General features: G+C 37.0%; 1 protein-coding gene across 1 annotated transcript; it reads right to left on the reverse strand.

Moving 5' to 3' along the window:
- Nucleotides 1-4,969: 4,969 nt before the first annotated feature.
- Nucleotides 4,970-16,235, reverse strand: LOC112512612 (germacrene A oxidase-like). The gene is made up of 3 exons (XM_025118662.1): nt 15,962-16,235; nt 15,168-15,886; nt 4,970-5,700 (listed from the first exon to the last, which is right to left on the reverse strand). Exons 1-3 carry the CDS (start codon nt 16,104-16,106, stop codon nt 5,074-5,076), a joined length of 1,491 nt encoding a protein of 496 aa, XP_024974430.1. The 5' UTR covers nt 16,107-16,235; the 3' UTR covers nt 4,970-5,073.
- Between the last annotated feature and the right edge of the window lie 641 nt (nt 16,236-16,876).

Raw genomic sequence — 16,876 nt, forward strand, 5'->3', positions numbered from 1 at the left:
AAATATTTTTTTGTTATTTATTTGTTTATTTATTTAACTGGAATAGTATAATCCCTCTTTTTTTTCTGAGATATGCTTGATTGGCATGTGTTAGTTAGACGTTGATAATCAAATGTTCCTTGTTATTTTATTTAATCCAACACGTGGTATTTACTTGTAGTTGCACGATATATGATCTTAATGCCTTACAAGATTGTGGAAGAACTCGTTTTGACATCTTGAGAGGTATTTGTTCATTTTCTTTTCATCCATTTCGTAATAGATTCTAATATCTTTCTTTGGGACAAGAAAGGTCTAACTTGTGGGTGTTTTTGTCAAGTGCATTTCCTACATGCGTTCATGTTAATTTATAACTGCATTTTGTGTCTAGTTTAGTCATATGTATATAATTTTTATTTGATTTTTAGTTATTTTTGTTTAATCGTCGTTGGGATATTACTTTAATGTTGTTGTGATTTTGTTGGATTTTGATAGGTATTTTAAGTTAAAATATAAACATGGATGATGATGCATTTTTGAAGCATTTGATTAATGGTTTATGTGGTGGAGCAATTTCAAGAAGCATGAGACCAAGTTGTATTAAATTTGGAAGAAAATAATTCATCAAGAGAACTTTTGAAATAAAAGAAAGTAGAAGGGGCATTTTTTTAACAACATCAAAGATGAAAGGGCTGATTTAGAATATGTAAGAAAGGTTAGGTTTAGATTTGTAAATTCGTTTTGTTTGAGCATGTGAAGATTTGATGAAGCCGCAACGCAACATGCAACAGGATCAACGATGAAGTTGAAGATTTATGGACTTTCACTCGTTGTATCGTATTTTTCTTATTTTATTTTGTTTATGTTTTACTTTAGTTTAATGTTCATACTTAAGGGTGTTTGGTTCATGGAATTAAAAGGAATTGAAATAGCCAAATCTTTTGACCAAATTTCAAATACAATGTTTGGTTCGTGTAATAAAATTGATGGAATCCATTCAATTCCAATAAATTCTTTCACTCACAGATTTTACATTCCACGGCAATACCCTCGGATTTCAATTCCTATCCGACAAATTCCTTCCTTAATCCAAATTCATTTAACATTGCGTCTATCATCTCATCTAATTGATCTCTGGTTCGATCTCCATCTGATACGCTCTCACTCTCACTCTCTCTCTCTCTCTCTCTCTCGTAATTTCTCCATCTATACGAGATCGATAGACAACATATGCAATCAAGTAATCGATTCAAGATAACTAGGTATTGATATCACTAGTCCAATACCATTATTCAAAAATCATAAAAGGTCATTTGTTGATAATTAATTCCGATTCCAAAGTTGAATTCCATGAACCAAACAAAAAAAATTCAATCCGTTAAGAACTCCATTCCAATTCCATGCAACCAAACGCAATCACAAGGCATGGTCAAACTCCATCAAATTCTATTTCATTTCCTCAAAGTTAAATTCATTTGATGAATTCTAATTCCATTACATTCCCTCAAAGTCAAATTCATTTGATGAATTCCAATTCCATCGAATTTCTTTATACGAATCAAACGCCCCCTTAATGTTTAATTACATTTTATTTGAATTGTTATTTATTTTCCTGCATTTAATTTATTGTATCGTTCTTAAATTCATTTAATTGCTTTCATATATTAGAACGATTCTTGATGAATGACACTCCTTGAATCGATCTTTACAGTTTTTTAGATTAATTTGATTGTTTTCATAGATCTATGTTTTATGTTTCATTTTTAGCCTTTGTTTGATTGGGTTGGTGGTCTTGGATTAAAAGTGTTGGGATTAACCAAATGAATATTTGATTTTAAGCAACTGCTTTTTAATCAACGAAAGTTGTTATGTGGTTAACTGATTATTCTAGTGTTTGTTTAATTTCTTTAGTCAGAATACAGACGAAAGTTTGATTCTCGACTTAGACCGAATTAGCGAATTGGTTGATTACCGACTGTCCTAACATGAAAATAGTTAGGGACGTAGCCTGAGAATATATTTGTTTTATCAAAATGCTTCTTTTGAATGTTTGTATCATACAAAAGTAGATGCGAAATGTCATTTTAGAAAGGCTTTTCCACCTCGATAGACGGTTAACGTATTTTACATATGAATACTCACCATCGCTAAAATATTACCCGATCTTCATAAGGTTTCATTTTTATGTCTCGTCATTATTTTTTAGTCAAACCCTACGTATAATGCGTTGATTATTTGAAAGTCAAACCGTAAGTGTAAATGAAGTTAAAGATGTTCTTGATGACTTTGAAACCCATTGATGCAATGGTTAAAATTAAACTCTGGGTTTGAATGAAAAAGGAGTGTTTAGGATGAATTTTAAACCGTATGATTTTTTTAAATTTTTTTTTGACAACATTACGACTACAAGATTAATAATTTGCAACATAACTAATTAATAACATAAGTTTTCAGAAGATAAACAAAGTAGATGACAATTTATGGCATTTTAGCATTCTTGGTTTGATGAAAACTTCACCAAAGTATTGCATTATGACATTTTAACATTGTTGTTTTCATCAATAATATACAAACTATTGCATCATATAAGAATCCTACCAAACGAATATTACACAATAAAAATAAAACCATCATTGGTAACTACATTTTAACTTTAAGGAAACCATAAAATATTTACACAATAATCTAAACACTACATATGGCCTAACCTCAAGAAAACCATATAATACATATTTACACATAATATAAACCGCTTGGTAACTTTGTACTCATTTGTAACCATACAATACATACATACATACATACATACATACATACATACATACATACATACATACATACATACATACATACATACATACATACATAGGGGACTAATCAAATGAGAGCTAATTAGTTTGTGGTGACCGTAAGGTCCAATCGCAACCACATATCAATAGATAAATTAAGAAATTTATAATATTAGTAATTTTGAATTAAAATTTTGATGCAAGGATATTTTAGGTATTTTCTCTCCCCTCTCCTCTCTTCTCTCTTCGTCCCCCGTCCTCCTGCCACTGTCCTCTAGCCATCGTCCTTCGGTGATACCACAGTGGTATCACAATGCATCTTTATGTGCTTGGGTATCACATTGATGTCGTTTGTGTGGTCAATCGGAGATGTAACACAGTGATATCACAAATGCATCTTATATGTGGTTGGGTATCACACTGATGTCGTTTGTGTGGTCAATTGGAGATGTAACACAATGATAACACAAATGCATCTTATATGTGCTTGGGTATCACACTGTGTCTTTTATTTAACTGAGTAAATATTTTTAGATATCATAGTGGTATCACCGGAGGATGGTGGTCGGGGGGAGTTGAGAGGAGATAAAATACCTAAAATGTCATTTCATTAAAATTTTAGTTCAAAATTATCAAAATTATAAATTTTCTAATTTATTTATTGATTTTGGTTAAGATTGGATCTCAGGGTTACCACAAACTAGTTAGTTCTCTCTTGAATATGCCCATATACATATTGTACTAACATAAAAAGATACATATAATACAATACATATACACATAAAAAGATACACATACACACACATATATGTACTAACATATGTATACATATTGACATATATGATACACATACATATGTAGAGGTAGGTTCGTACGAGAATGATACCTATTTAAGAAAATGACCAAATCATATATATTTGACTTAATTTACACTAACATCACGTATAAAATCACATGTGATTCATACGACTTTGTCACGCCCCCTTTTTATCCGTTAATGTAACATCACATGTGATTTTTTATATAATTTTGTTATTTTCTTAAATATATATCATTATCGTATAAACCTACCTTTATATATATCTATAACACACACAAATATATATATACACACACACACGTAGACATGCATACATATATGATACATGATATCGCTTATATAAAGTCAACATATATAGATCCATCGTGTATATAAATACAAACGATACATGATATCTCGTACACCTACACATGCGTACTCATAGAAAAACCTACGAACCTACCTATATATATATATACACACACACATACACAAAGGAAATCATTGATTTTATAAAAATATTTTATTATCTGTTTGAAAGAATTGATTTTAGTTTGTGGGAGAAATTTCTCATAGTTGGATAATCCTCGTAAATCATCGGCCAATAAGTAATTCCCGTCGGTCAAAGTTAGATTTCTAACACAACTACGTACGTAAACTACGACATTGAGGGCTCATAAATACAAATGAATATAGAAGAGGTTCTATAAGTAAACTAATTAGAGACATGTTTGTAGTAATACTTGGATTAGGCTTGGGTATGGGACCTAACCCATTGGGAAATCCGATATACTCGTCTCGATGGGTGCGAGGATTCCCGCCAAAACTAGAGAAAAATTAAAGAACGGGGATGAGGACGGGACCGGGTAACGGGGTATCCGTCCCATGCACCCCGTCCCCGAATGTTAAATATATTATATATTTTTATTATTAATTATATATTTTATTTATAAACAAATAGATTTAATATCTTTTAAATTTAGAAATAGTATTGACATTTCTTATATACATTTTTTTAGTTGTCTTACTTTTTTTTAAATAAAAACGTTTAAAGTTGAAAGCATTTAATCAAACAAATAGGTATAATATTGTGATTTTTTTCTCACTTATGGATATTTAATGCTCGATAAAAGCAAATTCTGAAAATATGTGAGATCTAAACATGAACCATTATCGATCGAATGTAGTGTTTAACATATTTGATAAAACATATTCCTCAATTCCTTGTTAGGGATCTCCAACGTGGATGAGAATGTAATCATATTCTCGGTAGGGATGGGGACAAGAATGGAGATTGGAGTCTCCACCTCATCCCGCCCCATTCCCAAGCGTAACTTGGATCTATATATCAACTTCAAAAGCAAAAACACCGTTTACAAAATTTATTGAGCTTCATATATATATAGAATTCATTACAACAATTCAAAAACATAAACCAATAAAGGAGATCCCATCAACTCAAAATCCCTTTAAACAATGTGGAACTTAATCTAGATGCATCTCTGATTAACGAGATCCATCCACGATCTCTTGAAACATCGGGACCAAAACCAACCTGGTCTTTCTTTGAATAGCAGCTCCAAAAAGTTCGGTCATATCGAGCTCCTCATGGCTCGCACCATCCGGGAGTTTCCAGTTAAAGTAGCAAAGAAGATTAGCAAGTGGAAGCTCAATATTGGCTAAACCCATGGATGCACCAGGACACCTTCTCCTACCTCCCCCAAATGGAAGATATTCGTATTCTGATCCCATGATGTTAATGGGGCTGTTTTCAAACCTTTCTGGAATGAAACTTTCAGGATCTTTCCAGTATTCAGGATCCCTATTTATCGCAAACACATTCACAAGGAGCTTAGTCTTTTTGGGTATATCGTACCCATCGATCACACATGGCTCCCTGCACTCTCTAGGGATAAGCAAAGGAAGAGGAGGGTGCAACCTCAAAGTTTCTTTGATCACATTTTTCAAATACATCAAGTCCTGTATATCCTCCTCTTGAATCCTTTCTTTACCTTTTATTGCTTCCCTCAGTTTTACTTGTAGTTTCTCCATTGCTCTCGGACACTTTATCAGTTCCGAGATCGCCCACTCGATTGTTACATGAGATGTATCAGTCCCGGCTCCAAACATATCCTGCAACAGTTTGTTGATATGTTAAATCACACTACGAAATGGGTCTTTTAAGATGTGCATACTGTTAAATGATAAGCTAGAATCTGGTCGTTATTATAGTTGGTCGGTATTTTGGTTAACCGTTACGTTAGTTATTTCTGGGATTATGTGACAGTTAATTAACTGTCACATCTGTTCGAAAGGCTGTGTCCGTCGGTCAAGAGATGTGTCTCTTGATCCTATATATAATCATTTGTACGTACTCTGTTTTTATGTGATTCAAATTATTCAGTGAATAACAATAATTTGTTTGTGTGAAATTCTTGATTCCAACATTTTGGTATCAGAGCCAGATTTCATGATGGCCACAACATCATCATCAAACAATACCATCACCCTCTTCCCAAATTAAACGGAAAGATTTACCACCATTTGAGTATCCAAATGAGGGTTCTCTTCGAATCACAAGATCTGTGGGAGGTCATCAACCAAGGTATTGATAATCTCATAGAAATAAATGAACTCACAGAAGAACAAGAAGGGGAAATTAGAGAATTAAGAAAGAAAGATAAGAAGGTATTGGGATTAGACGATTAGGATTAGATTACTTTCCTTTTTCCCTTCCGTGCATATCTCCTATCTTTGTGGTTGATTGTGCATATCTCTTATCTCCCATCTTTGTGGTTTTTTTGTTTCCTCGTTTATCTCTTTTACTATTATATATAGCCTCCGTATATTCTGATTTGCAAGTATGAATGAATGAATGAAAAACCCTTATTTGATTATCGATTTTGTCATGGTATCAGAGCGGACTACATCCAAACCCTAAAAGTCTCAAATAGCCGACAGACATGACCGGCGGCGTAGAGTCCTCGAACAAAAAGAATGATGCACCGGATCCGAACTCACCGTTCTACATCCATGCATCCGATTACCCGAAACAGATGCCCGTCAACGACAATCTCACCGACAGCAATTATGCAGATTGGTCGCAAGAGATGATGAATTTTCTCTTTGCCAAAAACAAGTAGGCTTCGTTGATGGCACCATCGAGAAACCCGAAAAGACACATGCCAACTATATGTTGTGGATGCGGTGTGATGCTATGGTGAAGGGCTGGCTCACCACGGCAATGGAAAGAGATATCAGAGGAAGCGTAAAGTACGCTAATACCGCTTCAGAAATTTGGGCGGACCTTCAAGAACGATTCGGAAAGGAGAGTGCTCCTCGTGCCTACGAGCTCAAGCAAACGCTGGCATCTACCCACCAGAATGGGGTGTCCGTGTCAACATACTACACCAAGCTCCGAGCCATATGGGACGAGATGCAAGCTGCATTGCCCTTACCTCGCTGCACATGCAGTGGATGCAAGTGTGACGTCACCAAAAGCCTAAGTCAACTGAAAGACAAAGAAAAATTGTACGAATTCCTCATGGGTCTTGATAACGAATTCTTCGTCATTAGGACCCATATTTTGGCTACAAATCCGATTCCTAATCTAGGGAACGCTTATCACTTTGTTGCGGAGGACGAGCGGCAAAGAGCTATTTCTAGTGACAAGAGACCTTCAGTGGAGGCAGCGGCCTTCAACACCACCATGCCAGTCCGATGTGAAAGCACTCCAAACCAGCGACGTGACAAAACAGGGCCCACCGATGCGAAGAAAGGAGAGATCGTTCAAAACTGTACTTTCTGTGGAAAGGACGGTCACTCCAAAGAGGGTTGTTTCAAAAGGATAGGATATCCCGAGTGGTGGTCGGGAAACAAAAAGCAAACGGAATCGAAGCCAAAAGCTGCCTGTGTTGACGCGGAATTGAGTCCCGTTCCAGGCCTGAGCGCCGACCAATACAGGACCTTTTTGAAGCACTTTGAAGATAAGGAAGGTACAAATAAGGACGGGATTAAGCCGACAGCTTACATGACAGGTAAAAGGGATGTTAACAACGATTGGTCTGTGGACTCGGGATCAACCGAGCACATCACCCACGAACGATGGCATTCTTGAAAACATAACCAAAGCTCATTTTGAAAATCCTGTTCTTATCCCTAATGGTGATGCTATCCCAGTTGAGGGAAAAGGAAGTTGTTCTTTGCCTGGTGGTACTAAACTCAATGGTGTCCTTCACATACCTAAATTCACTTGCAATCTCCTGTCAGTAAGTCGAATATGTAAAGATCTTCAATGCGCAGTAACCTTCTTTCCTGACTTTTGTGTTATGCAGAAGTTGTACACGAAGAGCTTGATTGGTGCGGGTGAATGCAAGAGGGGTCTGTACCGAATGGGAGTCCTTGAGAAGTCTAGAAAGGCGATGATGACGACGGGTGACATTTGGCACAAAAGGCTAGGTCACGCTTCAAACGAAAAGMTTGCCAAAATCRAGTCTSTTGGTAGTTTTTCTTTTAATGAACAATGTGATTCTTGTTCTAAAGCCAAGCACACAAGGCTTCCCTTTTCAAACAGTGAAATTAAAACTAGTGGTTGTTTTGAGTTATTGCATTGTGACATTTGGGGTAAATACCGTAATCCTTTATCAGGAGCTGGTTATTTTTTGACTATAGTTGACGATTTCAGTAGAGCTGTTTGGGTTTTTTTGTTGAAGTTTAAACAAGAAGCTAGCAAACTACTGATGAATTTCCAGAAAATGATAAAAAATCAATTTGACAAAAACATTAAGAAGATCAGGTGCGACAATGGCGGCGAGTTTACCTTGAACGACATGCTGAACTTCTATAATGAAGAGGGGATCAAACTTGAGACCTCCTGTCCACACACGCCTCAACAGAACGGAGTCGATGAGCGGAAGCATCGACACCTCATTGAGACGGCACAAGCCTTAAGGTTTCAAGCAAAACTTCCTAACCGCTTTTGGGGTGAATGTGTCTTGACTGCCACCTATATCATTAATCGATTGCCATCTCGTGTGATTGACAACATAACCCTATATGAAATCGTTTTTGGTCAAAAGCCCGGCTACGACTTCATGAAGGTTTTCGGTTGTCTAGCTTACTACAGAAACACAGAAACCAAAGGTGACAAGTTTGAAATGAGAGGGAGACCGGGAATTTTCTTGGAATATCCAACCGGTACAAAGGGTTATAAAATATATGACATTGAGAAGAGAAGAATCGGTATCTAGAGACGTGAGATTTCATGAAACAAAATTCCCTTTCACCGAAACTGAAAGCGAGGCAAGTCGAGGTGATTGTTTTGATGAAACCGTGCCTTATGAGGTTCCCAATGATGAGGAACGTGGGTTAGACTCAGTCGAAAATCAACATACTCCGTCAAGTGATGATTCTGATTTTTTGCATGACAACGAGGCTCAACACATGCATGAAGTGGAAACTGAGCATAGCCCCATCAGTCACAACGACAACGATCAAACCGCTGAATACTCACGACCTCAACGAACCAGAATACAACCACGTCACTTGCAAGATTATATCGTTCAGCTGCCTCATTCGGTCGACCCTACGCGCTCCCCGCCAACTCAAAGCTCTTCCACGGTATACCCCTTAACAAACTATGTTTCTTATAATAATTTCTCTAACTCTCACAAAGTTTTCTTAGCTGCCATCGATTCTATCAATGAGCCAAAATATTTCCATCAAGCAATCAAAGATGAGAAATGGAAAGACGCCATGAAAAGAGAGGTTAAGGCACTTGAAGAAAACGATACCTGGACCATTGAAGACTTACCAGAAGGCAAACGCGCTATCAATTCAAATGGGTATACAAAATAAAATACAAACCAAATGGAGAAGTAGAGAGGTTCAAAGCACGTCTGGTTGCCAAAGGTTTCATGCAACTGGAGGGCGTGGATTATCATGATACCTTCGCTCCAGTTGCTAAACTTGTCACTGCACGCACTTTGCTTGCAGTCGCTGTCAAAAGAAATTGGTCCATACAACAACTAGACGTCAATAATGCTTTCTTGCATGGTGACTTAAACGAAGAACTGTATATGAAGATCCCTCAAGGATTTGCTAAAGAAGGAGAAACAAAAGTATGTAGGCTCAGAAAGTCATTGTATGGCTTGAAACAAGCTTCTCGAAATTGGTATAAAAAATTTACCAATGCCCTTCTCGAGCTACAGTTTAAACAGTCAAAGGCAGATCATTCGCTGTTCATATTACGACAGGAAAATGTCTTTATAGCAGCTCTCATTTACGTTGATGATGTCATCATCGTGGGGAATGACACCAACAAAATACAAGAAATGAAAGAAGAACTTAACAAACGATTCAGCATCAAAGACCTTGGAAATCTCAAATATTTCCTTGGGATAGAGGTTACTCGTGTCCCAGAAGGCTTAGTGTTGAGTCAACGGAAGTACATCCTTGATATACTTGATGATTGTGGTATGCAAGGGTGTCGGCCTAGTTCATTTCCCATTGAACAAAATCTTAAACTAGACAAGGCTGAAAAGGAGCCGAAGGTTGATGCTAGTCAATATCGAAGAATAGTTGGGAGATTACTCTATATGCAGGCAACCAGACCAGACGTAGCCTATGCGGTAAATCTTTTAAGTCAATTTGTCACAGATCCGCGACAATCTCATATGAATGCAGTTGTCCGAGTGCTTCGGTACCTAAAAGCCACTCGAGGTCAAGGAGTCCTTCTTCCACGAGAAGGTGGTGGTGATCTCTTGGCATATTGTGACTCTGATTGGTTAGGGTGTCCTCTTACTCGACGATCTAGAACAGGTTACGTGCTATTATTTGGAGGTGCACCTATCTCTTGGAAAACAAAGAAGCAATCTGTGGTTTCCCATTCTTCAGCTGAAGCTGAATACCGATCCATGGCGTCAACAGTTAGTGAAGTTTTATGGGTTAGATGGCTGCTGAAAGAGTTGGATAAAAATATTATTGGACCTACTCCTCTTTTCTACGATAACCAAGCTGCTCGTCATATAGCTACCAATCCTGTTTTCCACGAACGGACAAAACATGTGGAGATGGATTGTTTTTTTGTTCGTGAGCGAGTTGACACCAAAGAAATTGTTCCACGTTTTGTTGACACTAAACTACAAATTGTTGATCTTCTCACCAAAGGCTTAGGGACGCAACAATTACAGTTTCTCCTCGGCAAGTTGGGCGCTCGAAACTTACACGCTCCAACTTGAGGGGGAGTATTGGGATTAGAGGATTAGGATTAGATTACTTTCCTTTTTCCCTTCCGTGCATATCTCCTATCTTTGTGGTTGATTGTGCACATCTCTTATCTTCCATCTTTGTGGTTTTTTTGTTTCCTTGTTTATCTCTTTTGCTATTATATATAGCCTCCGTGTATTCTGATTTGCAAGTATGAATGAATGAATGAAAAACCCTTCTTTGATTATCGATTTTGTCAGAAGGCACTGTACATGATGTATCAAGCCGTGGATGAAACAGTTTTTGAGAGGATTTCGACATCAGAAACATCAAAAGAAGCCTGGGATATGTTACAAAGAACATWCAAGGYTGAAGAAAAAGTCAAGACARTAAGACTCCAAACTCTAAGATGTGAGTTTGATGGCCTGAAGATGAAAGAATCAGAAACCATAGAAGATTTCTACAATAGAACGATTCTAGTATTGAACCAACTACGTCTGAATGGGGAAATCATAGAGGATAGAAGGGTTGTGGAAAAGATTTTAAGAAGCTTGACAAGGAAATTCGAATATGTAGTAGTGGCAATTGTAGAATCAAAGGATATATCAATTATGTCCTTGGAAAGACTTCTAGGAATATTACAATCTCACGAGATGAGAATGAAACAGTTTGACAACAATCCCTATGAACAAGCATTTCAACTACAATCAGCAAATTCAATCCAAATTTCCAGGAGAAAAACATATTCCAACAAAGAGAAACACAGATTAATTTCAATGGAAAGGGTAGAGGAAAGCCATCAACTATGCAGTGCTATCACTGTCAAAAACTTGGCCACATAGCCAAGTTTTGTAGAAAGAGAATTGTAGAAGAGAGGGAAAACAACTTCATCAACATTGAAGATAATGAAGACACCATGTTTATGATCCTAAATACACTCGAATTACCCACTGATGACACTTGGTACTTGAACAGTGGGTGCATCAATCACATGACTGGAAATAAAAGTCTCTTTGCATGATTTGATGACACACAAAGGAAGGAAGTTAGGACCGGGGATGATAAGAGGTTGAGTGTACAGGGCATAGGTGACATTTTGGTCTACACAAAAGGTGGTAAAAAAGAATACAAAATGTCTACTATGTTCCTGGGTTGAAGCAATACTACTAAGTATAGGACAACTTCTACCAAGTATTATGAACATTTCAAAGGTAAGTCATGTGTTATTAGTGATCAAACTGGTGGTCCTATAGGAAAGATTATCATGACTGGAAACAAGATGTTTCCCATAAACTTCAAAGGGGACACCTTGTTCTCCTTTCACACATCAATAAAACAGAATTATCTCCTATGGCACCACAGATTCAGGCATACAAATCTTGGATATCTGAGTTTTATGCAAAGGCACAAATTGTTTAAAGGAATGCCTCCCATAAATAAGGTTGATGAGATTTGTGAAAACTGCATGACTGGAAAGCAAGCAAGGGAACCATTTCCTCAAGGTGTATGGAGAGCCTCAAAACCACTTGAACTATGCATGAAAACACCATCCTTAGGAGGAAACAGGTATGTTTTAACCTTCATTGATGATTTTTCGAGAAAAATATGGGTATAATTTTTTAAAAGAAAAGTCTGAGGTTTTTTATCACTTCAAAAACTTCAAGGCTTATGTTGAAAGCAGAGTGGAAATCTGATAAAGACTTTTAGATCAGATGGGGGTGGAGTATACAACTATGCCTATTTCACAAGTTTCTTGAAAGAAAATGGTATACAACATCAAGTAACTACAAGATACACCCCTCAGCAAAATGGGGTGGCAGAGAGAATCAATAGGACCCTAATGGAAAAGGCAAGAAGTATGCTTAAAACCAAGGGTCTGGATCACTCTTTTTGGGCAGAAGCTATATCATGTGCATGTTACTTGCTTAATAGAACAACTACCAAGGGTCTATCTAACATCACACCTCAAGAAGCCTGGAGTGGACATAAACCTACAGTAGGACATCTTAGGACTTTTGGATGCATTGCTTATGCTCATATACCTGAACAAAAAAGGTCCAAACTAGATGACAAATCCGAGAAAACCATTTTTCTAGGTTATAGTGAAAAATCCAAGGCTTACAAGCTTTACAATCCTCTTACTCAAAAGACCATCATCAGTAGAGATGTTGTTTTTGAAGAAGGGAAAGCATGGAATGGTTCACCAATGTTAGGTGAAAATAGTACAAGAATTCTGGAAGAAGAAGAACAGATTCAGACAAATACAAAATCTGGACAACCTGATCATGAGCCTCAAAGTCTAGCTACATCTAGTACACCTCAAAACACAGTAAACTCAGAACTATATGAAGACTCCACTGAAAGTCCTCCTATAAGGGGATATAGAAATTTGAGACACATTTATAATGATCCAAGGAGTCTGGATTTAACTGAGACAGCAGACTTTGTATTATTTTCTGATGCTGATCCAGTAACCTTTAGGAAGCTTTTCAAAATGCTAAGTGGAGAGAGGCCATGAATCAAGAAATAGAAGCCATCAGAAAAAAATAACACTTGGGAACTAGTAAGTCTGCCACCTGGACACAAATCCATTGGAGTTAAATGGATTTTCAAGACTAAATTAAATGAAAAAGGAGAAGTGGATAGGTACAAAGCAAGATTGGTAGTCAAAGGATACAAGCAAAAGCATGGAATAGACTACCAAGAAGTTTTTGCACCTGTGATAACTGATAAGATTGGAAACAGTCAGATTGGTATTAGCCTTAGCTGCACAAAATAAGTGGGAAGTACATCAAATGGATGTAAAATCTGCCTTCTTGAATGGGTTTTTAGAAGAAGAAGTCTATATTGATCAACCAGAAGGATTTGTGAAGAAAGGAGAAGAATATAAAGTATGCCATTTAAAGAAAGCCTTGTACGGGTTAAAGCAGGCCCCAAGGGCATGGTACAACCGTATTGAACACTACTTCATTACACAAGGGTTCAACAAGTGCTGTAGTATTTACCCAAAAGATCAAAGGTATGATTCTCATAGTGTGTATTTATGGAGATGATCTAGTATTTACTGGAAATTCCCAAAGGTTAATACAAGAATTCAAAGGAAATATGAAGCAAGAATTTGAAATGACCGACATGGGGTTGCTACATTATTTCTTGGGAATCGAAGTAAAGCAAGACATGGAAGGGATCAAGATTTCACAACAAAGGTATGCTCAGACTTTATTGGATAAATTCAACATGAATCATGCTAATCCTTCACTTACTCCTAAGGAATTTAGACTTAAATTACATAAGGATATAAGAGAAGTATTCATTGATGCAAGCATGTATAGAAGCAATGTGGGCAGTCTAATGTACTTGACTGCCAGCAGACCAGATATAGTTTTTTCTGTGAGCATAATCAGTAGATATATGGAAACTCCAAAGAGGAGCCATTAGGAAGCAGGAAAGAGAATACTCAGGTATATCAAAGGCACTATAAGTCATGGTACTACATACACAAGGACAAAAAACTTCCAACTCACTGGGTATAGCGACAGTGATTATGGTGGAAGTATGGATGATGGAAAGAGTACTGGTGGATACATCTTTCACTTGGGAAATGGAGCAATCTCTTGGCAAACCAAAAAGCAGAAAGTTGTGGCCTTATCTTCGACAGAAGCAGAATACATGTCATTATCTGTTGCTGGGTGTCAAGCTTTATGGCTTAGATCCATCCTAAAGGAACTAGAACATGAGCAAGAAGAACCTACATCAATCTTTTGTGACAATAAGTTGGCTATTGCACTCACTAAGAACCCTGTGTTCCATGGAAAGAGTAAGCACATAAGGATTAAGTTCCACTTCATTCGTGAATTGGTAGCAAACGGAGAAGTAAAGATCGACTTTTGTGTCTCTAAAGATCAACTAGCCGATTGCTTCACAAAAGCCCTTCAAGTTGGACTCTTTATTCTCATGAAAGAAAAATTAGGTGTTAAATTATTCTAGCTTATGGGGGTGTGTTAAATGATAAGCTAGAATCTGGTGGTTATTATAGTTGGTCTGTATTTCGGTTAACCGTTACGTTAGTTATTTCTGGGATTATGTGACAGTTAATTAACTGACATCTGTTCGAAGGGTTGTGTCTGTCGGTCAAGAGATGTGTCCCTTGATCCTGTATATAATCATTTGTACGTACTCTGTTTTTATGTGATTCAAATTATTCAGTGAATAACAATACTTTGTTTGTGTGAAATTCTTGATTCCAACACATACTACGACAAAATCAGTTTTATTTTAGGACGATCGAAGATGTCTCAAGGTTGTAATAGACTACTCTATAGGACTTGGTTTTGGTTTTGATTTCATCTCTGTGCAAAGAATTAAAGATAAGATGTATGTGAACGAGAACTTACAAAAATGACAGCTTTAACAGTATCTGATGTTAATGGGAACTCGGCGTCATCTTTGTGCCTTAACAGAACATCTAGAAGGGATTCTTGCGATGAACTCAATTGGCTTCCAGGGTGGTCGGAAATGATGTTGTTGATCAGAGTGGCCAGCTTATTGTGAATCTTAGTCAACTTTGCCCTCTTGCCCGAAAGGTGATGAAGAACCTTTTTTGAAGGAAAAATGTCGGCAATATCAAACCCTCCTGTTAGCTGCACCGTCTCCCTCACTATTTCTCTAAACCCTACCTCATCCTTAATCCCTTTCCCAAATGTTGCTCGACTTACTATCCTAGCAATCAAAATCGAAATGCACTTGGAAAGATCGATGGGTTTCCCCGAACCCGATGCTTTTATCTCGTTAACGAGGCTCCAACATTCTTCCTCACGAAGCGATTGAAAAGATTTCACTTTCTTTGTGTTTAAAAGCTCCAAAGTGCAAATCTTTCGGAGGTGCCTCCAATGTTCGCCATAGGGAGAAAAGACAATGTCGGTATTGTGGTACGCAACAATCTCGCCTGTTAAGGTTTCAGGCCGGTCGGCAAAGGTGATATCGTATGTTGTTAAGATCTCTTTAGCCCAACGCGGGGATGAGACCACGATTGTGGACACTTCCCCAAGTTGCAGATGCATTAGCGGTCCATATTTTCGTGCCAACTCCGTAACACCACGATGCGGTATTGTACCTGTTGTATCAAAAAACAGTCAATTTGTAACATAAACTAATCATAATCATAACAGTTAAGCAGACATAATGATACCTATCAAATGATGCATATGGCCAAGGATGGGGATCCTCCATGGTTGAGGAAGGAGGTTTTTCTTGGTTTTGGAAGGTGTAAGGAACTTGAAGAGAAAGAAGACGAGGACTGCAAGTGCAAGGCCAATTACTATTGTCATCTCCATGAATCACGTAGGATGCAAACGTTGATTGTGTTCTTGTTATAAGATGGTCACTTGGTGGTGGCAGCAGCCCAACCTCAGAACAACTATGAGTGGAAAATTCAATTTTGACGACATTGGTTGAATTTGGAGATCAAGTAAATATATTTGAAATGAATGGATAATATATGTCCATGATTGAACTTGTCGTGTTGGAACTTCAAAGTTGACTCTCAGTACAAATGGATGGATGAAACATATTCTAATTTAAGATTCGTATTCTCCTCCTCTTATTCAAATTTTGTCTTTTAATCTAATACAAGTTGAGTAAGAAAGTTTGATTGTTGTTTATCAATTATTGCTCTCTCTCATATCTACATCAATATTATTTTTCTTTTTAACTTAAATTTAAGTTATTCATTGTTATTGAAATATAGTAAAAATCATGCGTATATGTAACGCGGTTCGATCAAAACAATAATCAATCAAATAAGATAATATGAAAAAGGTTAAATCAACGGTCAATGTAAGGGTGTGCAGGCAAAATGGCTCACGACCCTCAGACGTGTGAATTTACACGTGATTTTAATGTAAAAACACATGTAATATGATTCGATTGTTTTCTTATTATGTTATTTGTTTATTGTTCTCATTTGAATCTGACTATCTCTCTCTCTCTCTCTCTCTCTCTCTCTCTCTCTCTATATATATATATATATACAATTGAATTCCAGTAAAAACCCACATGGACACACACAAAACCACATGTATATATGGTTTATTTTCGGTAAGAA

Source organism: Cynara cardunculus, assembly GCF_001531365.2.
Source record: "Cynara cardunculus var. scolymus isolate 2C chromosome LG 5, CcrdV1, whole genome shotgun sequence".
In the NCBI taxonomy this organism is placed as follows: domain Eukaryota; kingdom Viridiplantae; phylum Streptophyta; class Magnoliopsida; order Asterales; family Asteraceae; genus Cynara; species Cynara cardunculus.